The sequence below is a fragment of the Struthio camelus genome, chromosome 2 (genome assembly GCF_040807025.1).
Source record: "Struthio camelus isolate bStrCam1 chromosome 2, bStrCam1.hap1, whole genome shotgun sequence".
Lineage (NCBI taxonomy): Eukaryota > Metazoa > Chordata > Aves > Struthioniformes > Struthionidae > Struthio > Struthio camelus.
The window spans coordinates 14,411,739-14,428,578 of record NC_090943.1 but is presented as its reverse complement, the minus strand read 5'-3'; the positions used below and the strand labels follow the sequence as shown (position 1 = coordinate 14,428,578).

General features: G+C 42.4%; 1 protein-coding gene across 2 annotated transcripts; it reads left to right on the top strand.

Annotated features, from left to right (window-relative positions):
- The first annotated feature begins 401 nt into the window (after nucleotides 1-401).
- KLF6 (KLF transcription factor 6) lies at nucleotides 402-9,709 on the top strand. 2 transcript variants are annotated; one of them, XM_009683965.2, is made up of 4 exons: nucleotides 402-942; nucleotides 4,023-4,596; nucleotides 6,294-6,417; nucleotides 6,875-9,709. In XM_009683965.2, exons 1-4 carry the CDS (start codon nucleotides 841-843, stop codon nucleotides 6,924-6,926), a joined length of 852 nt encoding a protein of 283 aa, XP_009682260.1. In that variant the 5' UTR covers nucleotides 402-840; the 3' UTR covers nucleotides 6,927-9,709. The 2 variants fall into 2 exon arrangements, with proteins under 2 accessions (XP_009682260.1, XP_068790434.1); XM_068934333.1 differs by lacking the exon at nucleotides 402-942 and adding an exon at nucleotides 1,743-2,135.
- The last annotated feature ends 7,131 nt before the right edge of the window (nucleotides 9,710-16,840 follow it).

Sequence of the window (16,840 nt, the reverse complement as noted above, 5' to 3'; positions counted from 1 at the left end):
CCTCACGGCGCGGGCGGCTCCGCAGCGCCCTCAGCGCCCGCCGCCGGCACCGCAGCCCCCTCAGCGCCGCCGCCCCTCCCCCCGCGCGGCCGGCTAGCTCGCGCGAGCCCGCCGAGCGCACACCTCCCCTCGCGAAAAGGCACCAGCTCCCCGCTTTATATACCCTGCTAAAAATAGCCTGCCGCGGAGCTCGCCAATCAGGACGGGGCGAATTTCGAATCGGGCCAATGGCGGGAGCCGTCAGGGAAAGGCTCGGTCACGCCAGGAGGAGCCGCGATGCCTGCCGCCCGGCGATTGGGCGGCTCTGACATCATTGGCACGCGGGGTAAGGAGCGTGTGGCGGAGATTGGGCCGCGCCGCCGGGCGGCGTAATGGGATCACGCGGGGCGGGGGGAGGGCGCGGGGGGCGGGGGCGGCGGCGGCTGCGGCCGGGCAGAGCTTTGAATAGGGAAGTTTTGCAGGGGGTTACATTTGCAGTCAGCGCCGTGTTTGCAAATATTGTGTACGCTCCTGCGCAAGTGTCCTCCGCCAGCCGCGGGAGGGGAGAGCCGCAGCGGCAGCCTTTGGAGACGTCCTACATTGCTGTGCAATTAAACTTTGCATGAAACTTCGGGTCTTTTTTCCTCCTTAAGCTCCTAAAGGAATTAATATATATCTATATACATAATTTTTTTTTTTATTATTGTTATTTTTTGCTTCTTCTCTGGAGAAAACGGGGGGGGCTTGGAAACTGAGACAAGAGGTTTGACATCCCCCTCGCACACACCCCTCACCCCTGCACATAAAGGAGGCATCTGTATTTTTGTAACCAGCACTGACTTTGTTGTTGCAACTTGAGACATGGATGTTCTCCCAATGTGCAGCATCTTCCAGGAACTCCAGATTGTGCACGACACGGGTTACTTCTCAGCCTTGCCGTCCCTGGAGGAGTATTGGCAACAGGTAAACGAGGATGTCGATGTTGTTGTTGTTGTTGTCGTCGGTTTTTAAGCCGTATGAGTGAATTCAAAAAAAAAAAAAACCCAAAAAACAGACCAAAACCAAGTGTCAGCAGCGAAACTGGGGAGCATTGAGCACAAACGCGTAGAAATGTTTTGAAGCAGGTGCCTTGCTTTTAAAATAGTTAGCTTTTTATTATTATTATTATTATTATTACTATTACTATTCTGTTTTTTTTTGGAAAGAGTTCCGAGGGGGATTTAAATTATCTACGCATCTCCGTTTCTCCTTACTCCGTCCCCCCTGCCCGAAAGGGGCTGTCAGGCACGAAACCAGCCCAGCGTCTCCCAGCGCCTCGCGCTCCGCCGAAGCGGCCGCGCAGCGCAGCCCGGTTCCGCTCCGCGCCGTGCGCTGCAGCGCAGCCCGGTTCCGCGCCGCGCGGTGCAGCGCGGTGCAGCGCAGCCCGGTTCGTCTCCGCGCCGCGCGGTGCAGCGCAGCCCGGTTCGTCTCCGCGCCGCGCGGTGCAGCGGAGCCCGGCTCCGCTCGGCCCCGCGCAGCTGCGCGCCCGCGCTGCGCTCCGCGAAACTTCGGCGCCGCTGCCAGCTCCCGACTCCGCAGCTGGCTCTTGTCGCCCAGCTCCCCCGCGCCTGCCAGGGGGGCTGCTTTTCGCCCTTTGCAATTTATTTATTTGTTTTTTGTCCCCTGGCGATGATGGGGGAGGGAGAAGCCCCCCCCCCCCACCCCTTAGGGAGCCTCTGCCTGTTTTCCTGCGCGTGGTGTCGGCGCGCAGCTCCGCGGGTGCTGTCCGGCGCGGGGCTTTGCACAATCCGCCAGTTGTCAGTCATATGACAGCGATCCCCCGTGCTAATTGCCTGGGTCTGCAAGGAGGCAGAACGGAGGCTCCTGCCCTTTCATGGACATATTTTCTTGTTGGTTTTTTTTATTATTTTTTATTTATTTATTTATTTGTTATTTGGTCCAAGCAATTGCATTGCTGGAGACGAGAGCGCCGCTGACATCTTTGCATTATCAGTGCCTGGCGCTGGAGGGGATGGGGCCGCCGGCTCGCCCCCCTGCCGAGCTGCTTGCTCTTCGCCAGAGTTACCCGGTCAAATACCTGCTTGCTTTTTAAGGACGAGCAGCCTTTCGAGAAGGTTGAGATGCAAGATGTTACAACCTTCACATGCCTACCGATTGTATGCAGTGCCTTTTCTTTTTTCCTTCTCTCTTTTTTCTCCCCCCCCCCCTTCCCCCTCTTCCCCTTTCAAAGAGGCAGCTCCATAGTACGTGATTGAAATTGAGCTAAGTAGTTTCCTTCAGGCATTTGGGTTTTTGGCAAAGGGCCAGCCCTGGTTCCCGGTAGCCTTCAGAGGCATTTAAACTCGCAGGGAGCTTCATTCTGGTCCCTATTACTAATCTACCTAATGAGGAATTTAAATTAGCCAAAAATATTAAAGTTTAATAGGATCTTAATAAATGCTTTTTTCCCTATTTTCTTGGGAAATCAATACACTACTGTGTCATCTCCGTCAAAACCTTTCTCTAATGTCGTTGCGAACCATTTGCCTAGGTATAGGGAAATATAGAGATATCAAGTGTGTGTGGTGTGTTTTTGTTGTTGTTGTTGTTGTTTTTTCTTTTTTCTTTCATTTTTGCCCAGGCTCCCAGCCTGGTCAGAGCATGTGACCCAGTTTACTTGAGTGGTGCTGGGGGAGAAGGGCCGCTAATCCTAGGGCAGCGCTCCCCTCGGACAGATGGGAAGGGGCTGTGAGGGGAATGCATGGCATTTGGGATCAGGTTTTGCTACCAGGATGGGAAGAGATGATCTGGCTAAAATAAGTAGAGTTTGGTATGGAAACTTGGTGTGTCTACCTTCTGTGTAACGTTCCCGTACGGATTGTTTCCTATAGTGGAAAGAATAATCCCAAAACATCGTCTTGTTGCCATAACAGTCCTTACCGCTTTTCTGTGTTCCTCTGAAAAATGGCTAGAAAGTCAGAATGGCGTATTGAAATTGAAAACCCGAGCTTCAACCATTTAAGGTGGTTTTGTTTTTTGTTTTGTTTCGTTTCATGGGGTAGAAGGGAATGTGGGACAGGGGGGAGGTTGCCCATGTACTGCTGCATGTATATTTGAACAGAGTACTTTCTTGGCAGAGGGACAGGGTTTTAAAAGGAAGTCTTTGGCATTGCGTGAAAGAAACAGAGAGATGACTCATACAGTTGCACTCTTGGCCAATAGATAAAGTTCTTGTTCATTGTGGGACTCCCAGCAGGACCTCAGAGTAATTTCCCGTTTTACATCCTATCGAATAGGACCTTTCTATTCTGGAACTTTTTCCTCCCCTCTCTCCTGTGGTTGAAGTGCCTCGCGTTGCTCCGAAACACGTACAGGAGCAGTGTGCATGGTGTGCGTGTCAGTACTCGTGGAAATGACATTTTTTGAAAGTCGAGTGTGGTGCGTTCTCATGCACAGGGAATGAGTGGTTATCTGCTGCTCCATTGATGTCCCCTGAATGCAGACCGTCAGCTCTGCAGCTATGCTAAAATGTGCCTTTGTTTTCTGACACAGCATTTGGGTTCTGACGGTGGGTCAGAGCGCGTTGTGTTGGGTTGGGTCCTTTCAGCCTCACGTTTGTGTGAGAGAGGGAGAGAAAACAACTTGAATTAGACAGGAGGCAGACCAAAGCGTAATTATTTGCTGTGGTTCTTTATGATGCTTTTCTACATCGGCCTGCTAAAAATACAGATTTTATGATGAGAACGATTATAATTTGACTGACTCATTAGAACACTATTTTGAAAACCAAAGCTGACTTGCACCTTCAGGTTTTGTACTCTTTGTTTGTACTCTTTGTTTGTACTCTTTGTTTGTACTCTTGCCCAGGTCTCGAAAACTGATTCTTTTCATCGTAGCAGTCACCTAGTTATGGCTGGAGGAGTCTTTAATTTATTTTGAGCATGGAAACCTCAAATTGAACGTACTACATTCCTGCATACTTTCTGAAGTGTAAAGGACAATTGAATTTATTTTTAAGCATGCTAGTAACTTTTTTTCTTTCCTCTTCCTTCTCTTTTACCTAGACATGCTTAGAGCTGGAACGGTATCTTCAAAGTGAACCCTGCTATGTATCTGCATCTGAAATCAAATTTGATAGCCAAGAGGATCTCTGGACCAAAATTATTCTGGCGCGTGAGAAAAAGGAGGAGTCTGAACTGAAGAACATATGTGTCCCAAAAGAGGACAATCCTCCTAGTCAGAACTTAGAGACCAACAGTTTGAATTCTGATGTGAGCAGCGAATCTTCGGACAGCTCTGAGGAACTGTCGCCTACTACGAAGTTTACCTCTGACCCTATCAGTGATGTTTTAGCCAGTGCAGGGAACTTGAGTTCGTCTGTCACTTCTACTCCCCCTTCATCACCTGAACTGAGCAAGGAACCTTCTTCTCAGCTATGGAATTGTACGCCGGGTGAGTTGCATTCACCGGGGAAAATTCGTACTGGTACCGCTGGAAAGACTGCTGAAAAAGGTACCCCCGTCAATGGTGACACCTCACCAGATGGCAGAAGGCGCGTTCACAGGTGTCATTTTAACGGTTGCAGGAAAGTTTACACCAAAAGTTCACATCTGAAAGCACATCAGCGCACTCATACAGGTTAGTAACCATATGCTTATTAAGAGTTGGCAAGTACTGTAGGGAATACCCCTGACGGTAGTGTTGTCACAACATTACACAATCACTGGGTGAGAGCCCAGGTTTGGAGAGATGATGTAATAGTACTAGAGGCTTACCAGCAAGGACGACGACATCACTTCTCCGTAAGCCAGCTGAAACCAAGACAGTTGGCTGTAGTTGGATTCTCTGTCATAGCTAGCAGGAACCACTCATTTAAGCAGACTACAGTTGAGAAGCTGCAGCAGTATATAGTCTTTATGAAAATTTGCCAGCCAAAATAGGCAGTAGACTTCTGTGGACATTTACTTCAAAAGTAAAACCAAACTGAAACTTTCTTACAAAAAGGATCTTCATATCAGAAAACTGGATGGACAGCTAAATAGCATAAGAACATGTCTTCACAGTTCATTCTGTATCAGGTCTGTTAAATCAGACATCCCAAGGCCTTGGCCATACTAAATGCAGCTATAGCTGTAAGTCGCTGAACAGGTTTATGTGCTATAATACCAGCAAAAATCGTGGAGAGCCACAGTATGTTGTAGTCCTTACAACTAATCAGCCTAATTGGACCTGAAAATGTACTATTTACTATTTAATTTCATCCTAAAATACTGAGCAACAGCATTTTATTGTTATGGAACCTGAAAGTAAAATAACAGTCCTGTAGGTTGTTGGGATAAAAAGCGAGGGAGGTAAACACTTAAGGGCTTGTGTAAATATTTTATGGTTGAAGTAGCTGGCTGATTTGCTTTTGTGAGCATTAATATTCTGCATCCTTCTAGGACTGCAGTTAGATATGTACAGCAACTCATTGGCTCAGCAGTCATAGCTTAACGTGAGGAATTAGATTGTCATTCTTGGTGTGCCAGTCCAAGGACCTATGCATTTTTTTTTTCCTCCTCAAGTGTACAAAGAGGGAATTCAAAGAAAAGATCCTGTTTTGACTCATGAGCTGAGCATTTTTATGGGAAGCCTGAGCAAGCTCTGATGTTCTCATATTCATGTGGAAGTCGGATAAGATGAGATTATTTCAAGAGGAAAGAGCAACTTCCACCCAAACCTTGGTGGCTGAGCAGACATAAATAGTTGCTAGCCTCAGAAATATTGCAGAACTCTTGCCCCCTGTGCTCTGTGACTGAGAATGTTCCTGTGAATGGAAGTGGTGTTTCTTGAACGCTGAAGTAGCAGTGTTCCAAGTGGTGTGCAGGCTTTTTCCAAGAATATGTAGCTCAGCAGAAAGGCTGCATGTTATGCAGATGAACTGAGTGACAGAGGACTTTGATGCAACCCAGCAGTCTGATTGCATCTGGGAACCTAGCTCTGCTGTCTTTAGTCACCTTTGTGGGGTGAATGATACCTATTTGGGAGTAAAGGTGCCATCAGAGATGAACAGGAATGGTGGAAGGATGGATTTCTTTGTTTCCTGTGAGCCTGTTTAATAGCTTTTTTAAGAAGAATGGGATGATCTGATGTGCTGTTGCAGCAAAATAGTTAAATAGGAATCAGATGGATGAAATTTCCAGCCTTCTTTCCCTAGGTGTTTTGAAGCATTAGATATATAAACTAAAATTGCCTCTCTTTGTGGGGAGGAGGAGGTCTATGTAGGGATGAATGGGATAGCTCCTATCTTTACTTGGAAGAAGTCATGACTAACCTGTAATCTGCTTTCTTTGTAGGGGAAAAGCCTTACAGATGTTCATGGGAAGGGTGTGAGTGGCGTTTTGCAAGAAGTGATGAATTAACCAGACACTTCAGAAAGCACACTGGTGCCAAGCCTTTTAAATGTAGTCACTGTGACAGGTATGTGACTAAAATGCACCTTCTAAAATGGTTATTTTTAATGCTGGAAAGCATTAATGTTGGAAAGCAAGCGTAGGCTACCTTTCACAAGGTTCGCTTGTGAAGGAATTGCTTCAGGAAATAACTATGTCTGGTACTTTTAATGGATTACTGCATTTTCACAGTTTAAAAAAAAAAAAAAAAGTTTTAGTAATCACCTGGAGGGAGGTTTGTAGTCTTGATGCTGCAGATCAGTTTGGAGAAACCCCTAGCGTTCGCACCTCGCGGCAGAGCGCCTGGGTACACAGTGGCACCTCGTGCGTGACTGTGTACCCAGGAGCTGTCACATGCCTCCTCCTCCTCCGCCAGCTTTGTTTGGGAATGACAGAGAAATGGGGGATGCGTCACCTGTGTATGTCTAGCTCTGTGTGCCAGCCACCGGGGACTAACGTGCCATCCCACGCTCCTTCCTCTGCAGGTGTTTTTCCAGGTCTGACCACCTGGCCCTTCACATGAAGAGACACCTCTGAGTGGGTCAAGAGGTGACTCCTATGGGCTAAGAGGCGTCAAGGTGGAACAGCCTTGAGCAGAGGGATGCGTGTTCCAGCCAAAGCATGCCATTTTGCACCCTACCCAGTTGCCTCCAGGACCTCTCTTCCTTGAAGGTCTTTAGAGGGCTAATAAGTCATGTAAGAAACGGCATAGCAACCGCGGTGCGTGATGTTTGGGGTTTCCTGGACTCATACACTGGTATCTAACCTTCTGAGTGGCTCCTAAGCCTTTGCCGTGAGCATGTGCACTGAGAATGTTAATGATTGGGCGACTGTATGTTATGAGGATCTATTGATGACTGTATGCTGGGGCACATTTTTTTTCTTGTGGTTGTTTTATAACTGTAAGAGAAAAAAAAAAAAGTCTGAATGTCTTGTATGTAAGGAATATCTCGTGAGATGGGACGACCACCAATCATTTCCAAGGGGTGGGGGGAGGGGTGTCTGCACCTTTTTCGAGGGAAAACAGAGAGGGGAAGGGGGGAACAAAAAAAAAGTCAGGATGCCAGGAGGGAGATGGGGGACCTCCCCGTTCCTGTGTGAGAGGAGCTTTAGGTGTCTGGTGCAGCTATTAAACGTGCAATGTGTCAAGTAGCTTGTTTTACTTGCTACAGAGCTCATTTGTAATCCATTGTATAAGCTGTGTATTTACAAATGTAACACAACTATAACTTTTCATTATAATACAAAGGTTATTGCATGGTTCTGGGGAACTATATGCTTTTCCATTCTTTAATCAGGACTGCAGTTTTGATTCCAGTTAAGAGCAGCTAAAATACAATTGGTCTAATGTTACATAATGTATGGAACATGAATAATTTTTTCTGTTGGGTGGATAAAACCACTATTGGTTAGAAACTGATTTTTCTCATGCAGCTAATTTTTCTCTTATTTATGCCTTGAGGACTAACTTCTGGTTTTCTAGCTGTTAATGCACTGTTGACCTTAATAATGGTGCCTTATGCAAGTGACCTTCTCTTGTAGGGGGTCTTATACAGGGGTATGGGTGATGCATGCTTTATTAAGGCTCTCTTTTCACCTGGCATTGTACTGTATCAAATGTATAATATGAGGGGAGAAAAAGGTTGCTTCCAGGGTCCTCCTTCACAAAGACAAATATAGAGAAAAGTCGTTCATGTCAGTACAGTATTTGTTTAACTTAGACAATTTGACTGTGTTACAGTATAATGCATATGCCAATTGAATACCTGACCAGTTCTGCCACCTTGAGACTTTTTTTATATTGACCTTGCACAACAACTGTGTATATACACACCCCAACTGTACTTAATATGTCAAGTTTTCATACATATTAAAGATACAGAAGTATTAAAAGATGTATTTGCTTACAAGGCACAAGTTTCACATCTATATATCTAGCTATCTGTTGGTCATACAGAAAGAAACTATATTACTTTTTTTTTAAAAGTGGGCAGAAAAATAATTGTGTATGTATATTTGTGTGTACAGTCTGTGTATGTGTGTATATATATAGATAATATATAAATATTTTTTTTAAAAGGAAAAAAAATTAGAACACATAGCTAGAAAATGCCACAGCCCGTGAAGATTTCCCCACCCGCCAATATGGTCATTAAGGAGACAAAAAAAGGAAAGATACCGTTATTAAAATCTAGCATTTTTAGAGGCTTTACCTTTAGCTTAACGGTATGCTAAAGGCTCTGTTGGCATTCAGTCCTTCTCAGACTGCTGACTGTGTTTGTAGTTATTAGGTTGTCTGGAATAGCGTATCTGTGGCCATTTAAGAATGGTATGAACTGAATATTGGCATGCTAAAAGAATATTAGCTGTGTGCAGATGACCTGCACTCAGATTTTGGCCTTCCAGCTTACTGGAGGACCTGTAAGTGAGCTAGTTGTTGTGGTGGTTGAGCTCTAATTTTACATAGTTCAGCTGAAATAAAGACTGTTTTTTCTAAAGTGGAAATAGTCTATCCAAAAGCAGTATTTTTTTTTTAAACCAGCTCACTACAGTTGATGCAATGAAACACCTGATCTGTTTCTGGTTTGTTTTTTTTTTTTTTTTCCTATTTAGTATTGGTCTTGCTTACTATGCTAATATTTTGGTATATCTGCCTGGAAATGTGTGTAGATAAGTGGTTTAAAAAAAAAGTATATGCAAGCCATCTGGTTCTAAGGAACACACAGGCTTAAATCATTCTCATTTCATTTTTGTTTTAAGATGCCGGAAAATGCACTTTTTTTTTTCCAAAAACAAACAAAAAAAATCCCAGAAATGGTTTTCTGTTTAGGGTTGGATTTTGTTTTGTTTTTAACTCCTTATTTGCAATGTCTTTGGCTTAGCCATAATTCTAATAAACAAGAAAGTAAACAAAAGCAAAAAACAAAAACAAAAACGTTAAACTTGCACTGGCTTGTCTCAATTGTGAAATACCATCAGACTTGTGTGGATGGGGTGGGGCTGTGTGCCATATGTCGAATGCCTGTAATTTTCTTAATAAGCAAGTACATTTTGTTCAGGTGATAACTGAGCCTCAATCAAGCTGAAAAATAAAAAAATAAAACATTTTTTGCTTGAAATTTAAGAAGAAAAAGTTTCTATTAGTGAAATTTCTTTTTTTGTTTTTGAAGCACCCTGTTATCTAAAGAATCTCTTTGTAAGATTTTTGTAAAAATTTTGTTTTACAAGATTTTATTTGAAATTGTTTTTTGCAAGATTGTTATATTTCTGTATGAATGTATTTTTTATTGGAATAACATAAAAAGAAATTCTTATCAGCATCACGTGTCTGGTTTTCTCTTTCTCCTCTCTGAAGGCATACACACAAAACAATGTCAAATGCTATGTTGACACTTCATCTTGAGTCATCTGATCGCGGGTACAAACGTCTTTGGGTCGTGTTGTTTCGTGGAAGACAAGCGCCTTTGAGAAAATAATACTGGCAACAGCAAGATAAAATTCTTCCATATCTGCAAAGCTGTTGCTGGTTCATCTTTTGTCTCAATGGAATAAATAGTTAACACAATCTTTATTGCAAGACCGCACCTTTCTTCCAAAGTGTTTGCTCGGGAGAGGTGACTACATGCAGGACAAGTTCTGCGTGGGGGAAGTGGGATTCAGTGGGCATTTGCAGTGAAGGAAAACCCAGAAAGGAGGCGCTGGGCTGGGCACACATACCTGGGACAAGTTCAGTGAAGGTGCAGGCCTTTGAGGTGCCTGGACCCTGGGAGGCAAGCCTGAAACTTTGAAGGGACAATAGCAGTTATGAACACAGAGAAGGAACTTTGAGAAATTTTCCTGGCCTAGATTTAGGTCGGTTGTAGGCCTGACCTGACCCACATGTTGGTGACCTTCAACCAGCCAAATGGGAGCCTTCGCACAATGGCTCTTAAAAGCATGCCTGGCATGTACGCTGGCTTTGGGCACATGCATACCTTGTTTAATGTTGCCTTGTGGCTTCTGCTGTACCTATGCTTGTTTCAAAAATCCCTTAAGCACAGTGTAAAATCACTGACAAAAAATTAGAAAGTTATGTGCTGACTTTGAACATGTGCATGGAGTTCACGGTATTTGAATGTTTCTTGGTTTTAGATTAGAAATTGTCTAAAAATGGTACAGAAAACACAAAAAAGAAGTCCAAAACTGAGGCGGAAGCAGTGTGAAGGAGAGACCCTTGCCGTCTGCCTCAGTTACCCCTGCGATGGGATAGTAAGCAGACCTGAAAAACCTGTGAGGTGCTTCTAAATGCCTTTGTGTAGGCAGCGAAGCAATGGTATTTAAGTAAATTCATGATCTGCAGTGAGAGTGGGATAATAAATTTTACTACTGTAGTTCTGATTGTTTTGAGCAAAAGCTCATTTCCTCACGTTAGTGTAGTTTGGATACATTTCACCTTGTGCTTCTTAACCCCTTGAAGTAGTAGTTTGATTCTTGCTCTGCCTCGTATTTCTGGTATCATCAGTGTTACTTATTTGATCTGTTTTGCTTAGGGAGCTTTTTATTTTATTTTTTATTTTTTAACAGTTTCTTTCTCCTGTTTCGTAGCTTAGGTAGACTTAGTCACATCTGTGAGTGCCTCTACGCTTGTACAATGCCACACACAGTGAAACCTAGGTGACAGCTGGGAAACTTGGCTGCAGTTGCGATAGAAATAATAAAGGCTACCAAACGTTTAGGGATTGTGACATTTTGCCTTCTTGTCCATATAGAAAATAGAAACATTTTTGAAGAACTGAGCTTGACCCTGGAGGTTCTCCACCCAAAATGTTCAGTGGGTGAGTAATACAGAGCAAGGGTTGGCAAATTTTTGCCTGTTTATTGGGCGTGTGTCTTCTAGGGCAGTGTCTTACTGTACCTTTTAAATACGGCCTGATAACTGCATTATTAAGACTGTTATTGAGATCCCATCCCCTTTTTTCAGAGAGATAGTACTGAAAAAAAAGTGTTCAAGCAAAAAGGCTAGGGAGGGACAGGGCTATTAGGCAATGAGGAAACGGCCAACGAGAAAGCAATAGCCATTTCAGGGTTAGTGCATTTCAACATGCACATCTGCTACAGGCTTGCTTAATTCCAGATTTTGAAACACAGAGCAAATGAGAAGGGATGTGAATTTGAGGGTGAAAATGTCGAGTGACTTATACCGAGTTTTGACCTTGATAGTAGCCTCAGCAAGTTCCAACAACTTCAACTGAGGTGAAAATGAGGACAAAGCCCGTGAGCCAACACGTTAGCTTCTTACTGCAAAGGTTAGTGCCTAGGCACACGTATGTGTATTCAAAGATCAAGATGAAAGAGTTAAAATCTCAGAGGGAACCTGTTTTTTCCCTCTTGCGTGTGAAAAATCCTAGTATACAAGTGGGCAGTGCCAGTATGGCGCATCACAGCGTACCAGCTTATTTCAACAATTGTATATTTATTATGAGTACAGGATGACTTTGAAGTTCACAATGAGTAAATGATTGCTATTTTCTTAAATTGGATGTTCATATTATTTAAATGCTACTTTCTCTCTCCCTTCTGAACCATATTATTATTTGTGACAACCTGAATCTGGAACTGTTGTGCCTGTTAGAGCGTGTTGAAGGCAAATTGTATTTTATTCTTCTCTTTTTAGAGGTCGTTTATGGCACCACTGCCTTTGCATCTGTTTTTTACCTCTCCTCTTCCTCTAAACTGCTTCAGCATTCACTCTCTATTTTCTTTAATTGCATTGAAAGCTCTGAGGAATAAAAACAGCCTCTGTAAATCGCACAAATAGCATCAGCAAAATTACAAACAAGCAGAAGGAAGAACACTGTGGTGATTGTTTCAAAAAGTAGCTGAATCTTATTTACACAGCACCAACAGAGTATGTGATCTTATATAGTCACACAAAAGGGATAAATAACCTTCTTTAATAAGAGGGGGACCAAGGATGGATCCCTTGGGATCCCTTGGAAGTCTCCTAAGTCTTGTCTGGAAAGAGGAGTTAAGGTAGACTTAAACAGTAAGGGGAGCTCTGACTGCACAGGAGGACACAGGGGAAGGGGGGAGGGAAGAAACAGGTAAAGAAGGTTTCCCCTCTGATTTTAAAAGTCTAAGAGGAACCATATCTCCTCCTTATTCCTCCACTCTTCAAGACATCCACAGAGACAAAATGAGTTGGAAAGGAGATCTCTACAACACTTTTTCCTCAAGCTTTTTCAGCTTTGCTTCCTCAGGTAGCACCGTGCTGTAGAGTAGTCAATGGGACCAATACTGAAGTTTGTTATTTCTGGTGACAAGAGGATTCCAGGAAATCTGGACCACCAGAAGTCCAGAAGTCTGCCTGCTGTTGCTTCATCTCCATGAAGTCCTATAGCCAAAAGGCATTAATAGAGTACTTCTAAAATAAAACCTCTGACGTGGCAAGAAACTCTGCTGAGATTATACAATCCAAGGCAATAGTATCTTTATTTTTTCCCTTTAGCTCTTTCACCCTTGACACTGGCTATTTCATCCCTTATTCATGGTCCAGACATATATGGCATTTATTTTTGATCAAAGCTGTATCAATACCATCTCATAACTACTTGAGCTCTTACATGTAAGGAAGAGTGAGAAGATGGAGTACTGCCTTTACACATAGGTCTACAGAGGTTTCATCAGTCTAGGATCCATTGGAGCTACCCTGGGAAACACGAGTTTTCAGGTCCATGCATTAATACTGTGAGGCCTTGGTCAAAAGCTCATTTAAGTCAAGGAGAAAATCCTCACTGAATTCAACTTGCTTCAGAAACAATCATTTTTTCATAGAGCTGGACCTAGGGAGGAGGTACATTTGAAATCCATTCAGAACCAAATTTTGATTCAGTGACATTTATGACTATATTTTGTCAATTTTCTATGAACATTTGAGAGCTGGAGTTTACTAGAGCAAGCATTTCAGAAAAGATTTTTTTAATAGAAATGTGATTTTTTGCTGGAACTTATTTGTAATTGCAGACTGATGATGAACTTTGCAATTTGCACTGCAGTTCCGGTTGCACAACAGCTACACATTCATTTTGTAACTTACAGCAGTGATTTTATTCACCTGTAATGTTTTCAATCTGAATGCTTCACAGATTATTAGCTGAGAAATTATTAACGGAACAAATTAACTGGATTTGTAGGCTACCATAGCAACAAAGGTGGCCTGTGGCTTTAAAGAAAGTGCTGCATCAGATACACGCCAGTGCATTTGGTTAAAAGAAGGAAAAGCTATTCAGATTTTCCAATTGAGGCTACAGATTGGTCATGTTCTTGAAATATAGGTTTATAATTTGTCACAGGAAAAATAACTCCATAAAGCAAAACCACTAAGGTGTTTTAAGATGATCTATTGTGCGGAGGTGTCTAGTGCAGCCATTTTGGATTGGTGTCATGATAGGAAACAGATGGTATATGTGTTTATGTTTAACATTTAAGGAGGTATAGAAAGCAATTGGGAGGTGATGTATTTTGTTAATGGGTGAGTAAAGCCTCATATGTACAGTTAAAATAGAAGGTAAAAAACAAGCAACATTTTTTCAGCACAAATGAGGCAATGCAACAACGCGCTTAAGTAGATTTATTTGACTTGTTTCACTTTAAATAATTTTAATGAGAAATTCTCTAAATGTTTTTGAGCGCAGATAGAAAGTAATCTGGTAACCACATGTCTTGATGTAAGCCAAGCTGTTCTTTAACAGCAGTTTCTTTCAATACAATATAAATTTAGCTGGAATTAGCATTGCTGAATATTAGTCCCTCAGTGCTTCACTTGCTAAGCCTCCATCTTCTTTTTATTGCCTCTGTGCATTTTAGAAGCAGAATGTGTGGCCAGTTCTGGACAAAAGCAAATTATCTAATCGGGCTGGGGAAGAGGATCTATTTACTAAATTGTGTAGCACAACAAACACTTCAGTAATAATTCAGGAAGGCAGCAGATCTGCATAGCGCAGTAACATTTTTTTTCTGCAATGTGCTACCTTTTGAATGTGATACTGAATATATCAAAATCTAGTTACATATGCAGAGCTGTGTTTTTCTGAATTGTATATACTTCACCCTACTGTATGTTTTTTCATTACATAAGATTTATCTTTGAATATACAGAGATAGTCAAAGACTATTATTAATTTTCAAGACTCATTAGGCAAGTTGCTCAGTCTTCTGGGTTTTCCTTTATTTATTTTTGCTAACTATGAAGAGGACATTGAGGGCAACTAGATTTTAATAGATCCTTACTGTAATTAATTATTCATCAGCAGTAGAAGTATTAACAGTAGTAGTCAAACGTCTAGATGAGACTGCGGTCTTACTATGGTAAACTCTACAGGGAGAGAGGCGATCCATCCATGCTCTACCTAATTAGGCCAAGGCACATTTGGAATTACCCACACCAAACGATAAATAAAGTAGTTTTGCATACTGATCTGATAATCTCAGGGGTTTTCCTTTTCCCAGTCCAACAGATAATACTATTGATATTTTACCATAATTCCACACAATCACATCTGCCTGTCGCAGACGTACTTATCGCGAACACTGAGATGAGAAATCACCATGCAGACCACTGGACTTCAGTGCAGTTCAGTGAGCATTTGTAGGTGGGACCTTGTCAAGTCCCCACCCCTGTCTAACATGATTAGGATATTTCTTATCATTTCTTGATTTTATTTTGTATTTTTAAACGTCTTCTTCTAGCAATAAGTTTGCTGTAATTTATGTTAAATGCTTTGGATCTACTGAGATTTCTTTTTAATTTGGAAAAATTGTTAAGAATTAATCTTTAATCTCACAGATAGAAAAGAGTAAATAAGAGATGTAATAATGTTATAATATTAATGGGATATGAGGCTCAGTAGGAAATAGATACATTATTCATAAGGATTGACGGTCTTCAGTGTCCCAACAGCCCCTTGTGGGTCTTTGGAGATATTAGACTGGTCACTGGAGAGAAGGTTACTATAATGTTCAATAAGCTAAAGTGGGGTGTGTGTGTGTGTGTGTGTGTGTGTGTGTGTGTGTGTGCATATATGTGTGTGTGTGTGTGTGTGTGTGTGTGTGTGTGTGTGTGTGTGTGTGTGTGTGTATAAAATTATAAAGCAAAAACCTAAATATAAGTACAGTGATACAAATTCATCCCCTAGTTATCTCCAGAAACCACCCTGCCTCAAATGGTTGTTAGTGACTTGTCCCTTATTATCTTTAATCAGGCAGAAGAGAGAGGCATTGAACGCCACAGTGGATCTGTATAAAAAGGCACTGCAGGTGAAATCTATAATGCTGTGTTTCCCGCTATATGCACACTGCTGTCCTGCCCCCATTCCACCAAGGGAAGAAAGTGCAAGGAGGAAACAAAGGGATGCAGCTTTTCTGTAGCACGTGTGATATCCTGTGTAGCTTCTTCTAATTTTCATCCCCGAATTTCGGGCCACAGATGCTTTGTAGGGCAAAAACTCAGCCTGGATGTCTGTAGGTAAAAATTGTGTGGTAACGAACAGCAAAGAAGCTGACTACGAGAGATCTTTACAATAAGGTTTCCAGTGCTTACACCGATGCAATCCATGCAGCCGCAGGTCCCTGTGCTTTGTGACATGGCTTTATTTATCTAGCACAGTATAGATAACTTTCTTATTTTTTAAACGAATGTTTGTGTACTCTTTCGTTTATCCCCACAGATTAGGCACTTACTATTTGAATATCAGCATATAAAATTACTAGTCACTGTAATGTAACTGTGTATTTCAATATTAAAACCAAAAAATCTTTTTCATTAGATATTAAATGTATGCAGGTAATGATGAGGTCTTAAAAGACTAATCCTTTTGGCCAGGAAAGAGAAAAAGATTAATAAAAGAATAAAGAGCTTTGGGATGTGAGTCCTCTTGGCACAGAGGGTAGCACCCAAAGTCTGTTCGGGCAAATATTCATATGTACAGATAGTTTAATGCAAAGCAGATTTAAGCCTTAGTTCTCAAATAAGCTCCACGCAAACAGTCTTCTAACTCTCACCTTCTGTCCCCTGAGGCTCAAAAAAAAAAAAAAAAAACCAGAAAACAGGGTTTCTTCTGAGGAGTGTGGAGGAAGGGACCAACACTGGTAAGGGATGCAGAAGCTTTAAACGAGAATTTCTTATGTCCCTGAGGCTGCACTCTTGAAGTCAAGGGTGGATCAGGTCCCTGAGTATGAGAAACAGAAGCAAGGAGAGCAGATCAAGTGTCTGGAAGGATGTAGCTTTTTATGATATTAGGGGTTTGAAAACACAAGTGGGAGCAAAGGTGCTAAGAGTCAAAATCTTGAGCCTTAATAATGTAGCACTGGTCTTTTTCAGTGTTTGGTAAGAGATCCCCACCTTACTACCTGCCCAGGTATCACTTAACAATAAAGGAAGAGGCAGTTGCTCAGTACCCTGCAGTTCCCCATAT

Excerpts from the sequence above, each read along its gene's own strand:
- KLF6 (XM_009683965.2), top strand. The coding sequence starts at position 841 with ATGGATGTTCTCCCAATGTGCAGCATCTTCCAGGAACTCCAGATTGTG. Across the intron at positions 943-4,022 it reads TGGAGGAGTATTGGCAACAG|ACATGCTTAGAGCTGGAACG; the intron begins GTAAACGAGGAT and ends TCTTTTACCTAG. Across the intron at positions 4,597-6,293 it reads ACATCAGCGCACTCATACAG|GGGAAAAGCCTTACAGATGT; the intron begins GTTAGTAACCAT and ends CTTTCTTTGTAG.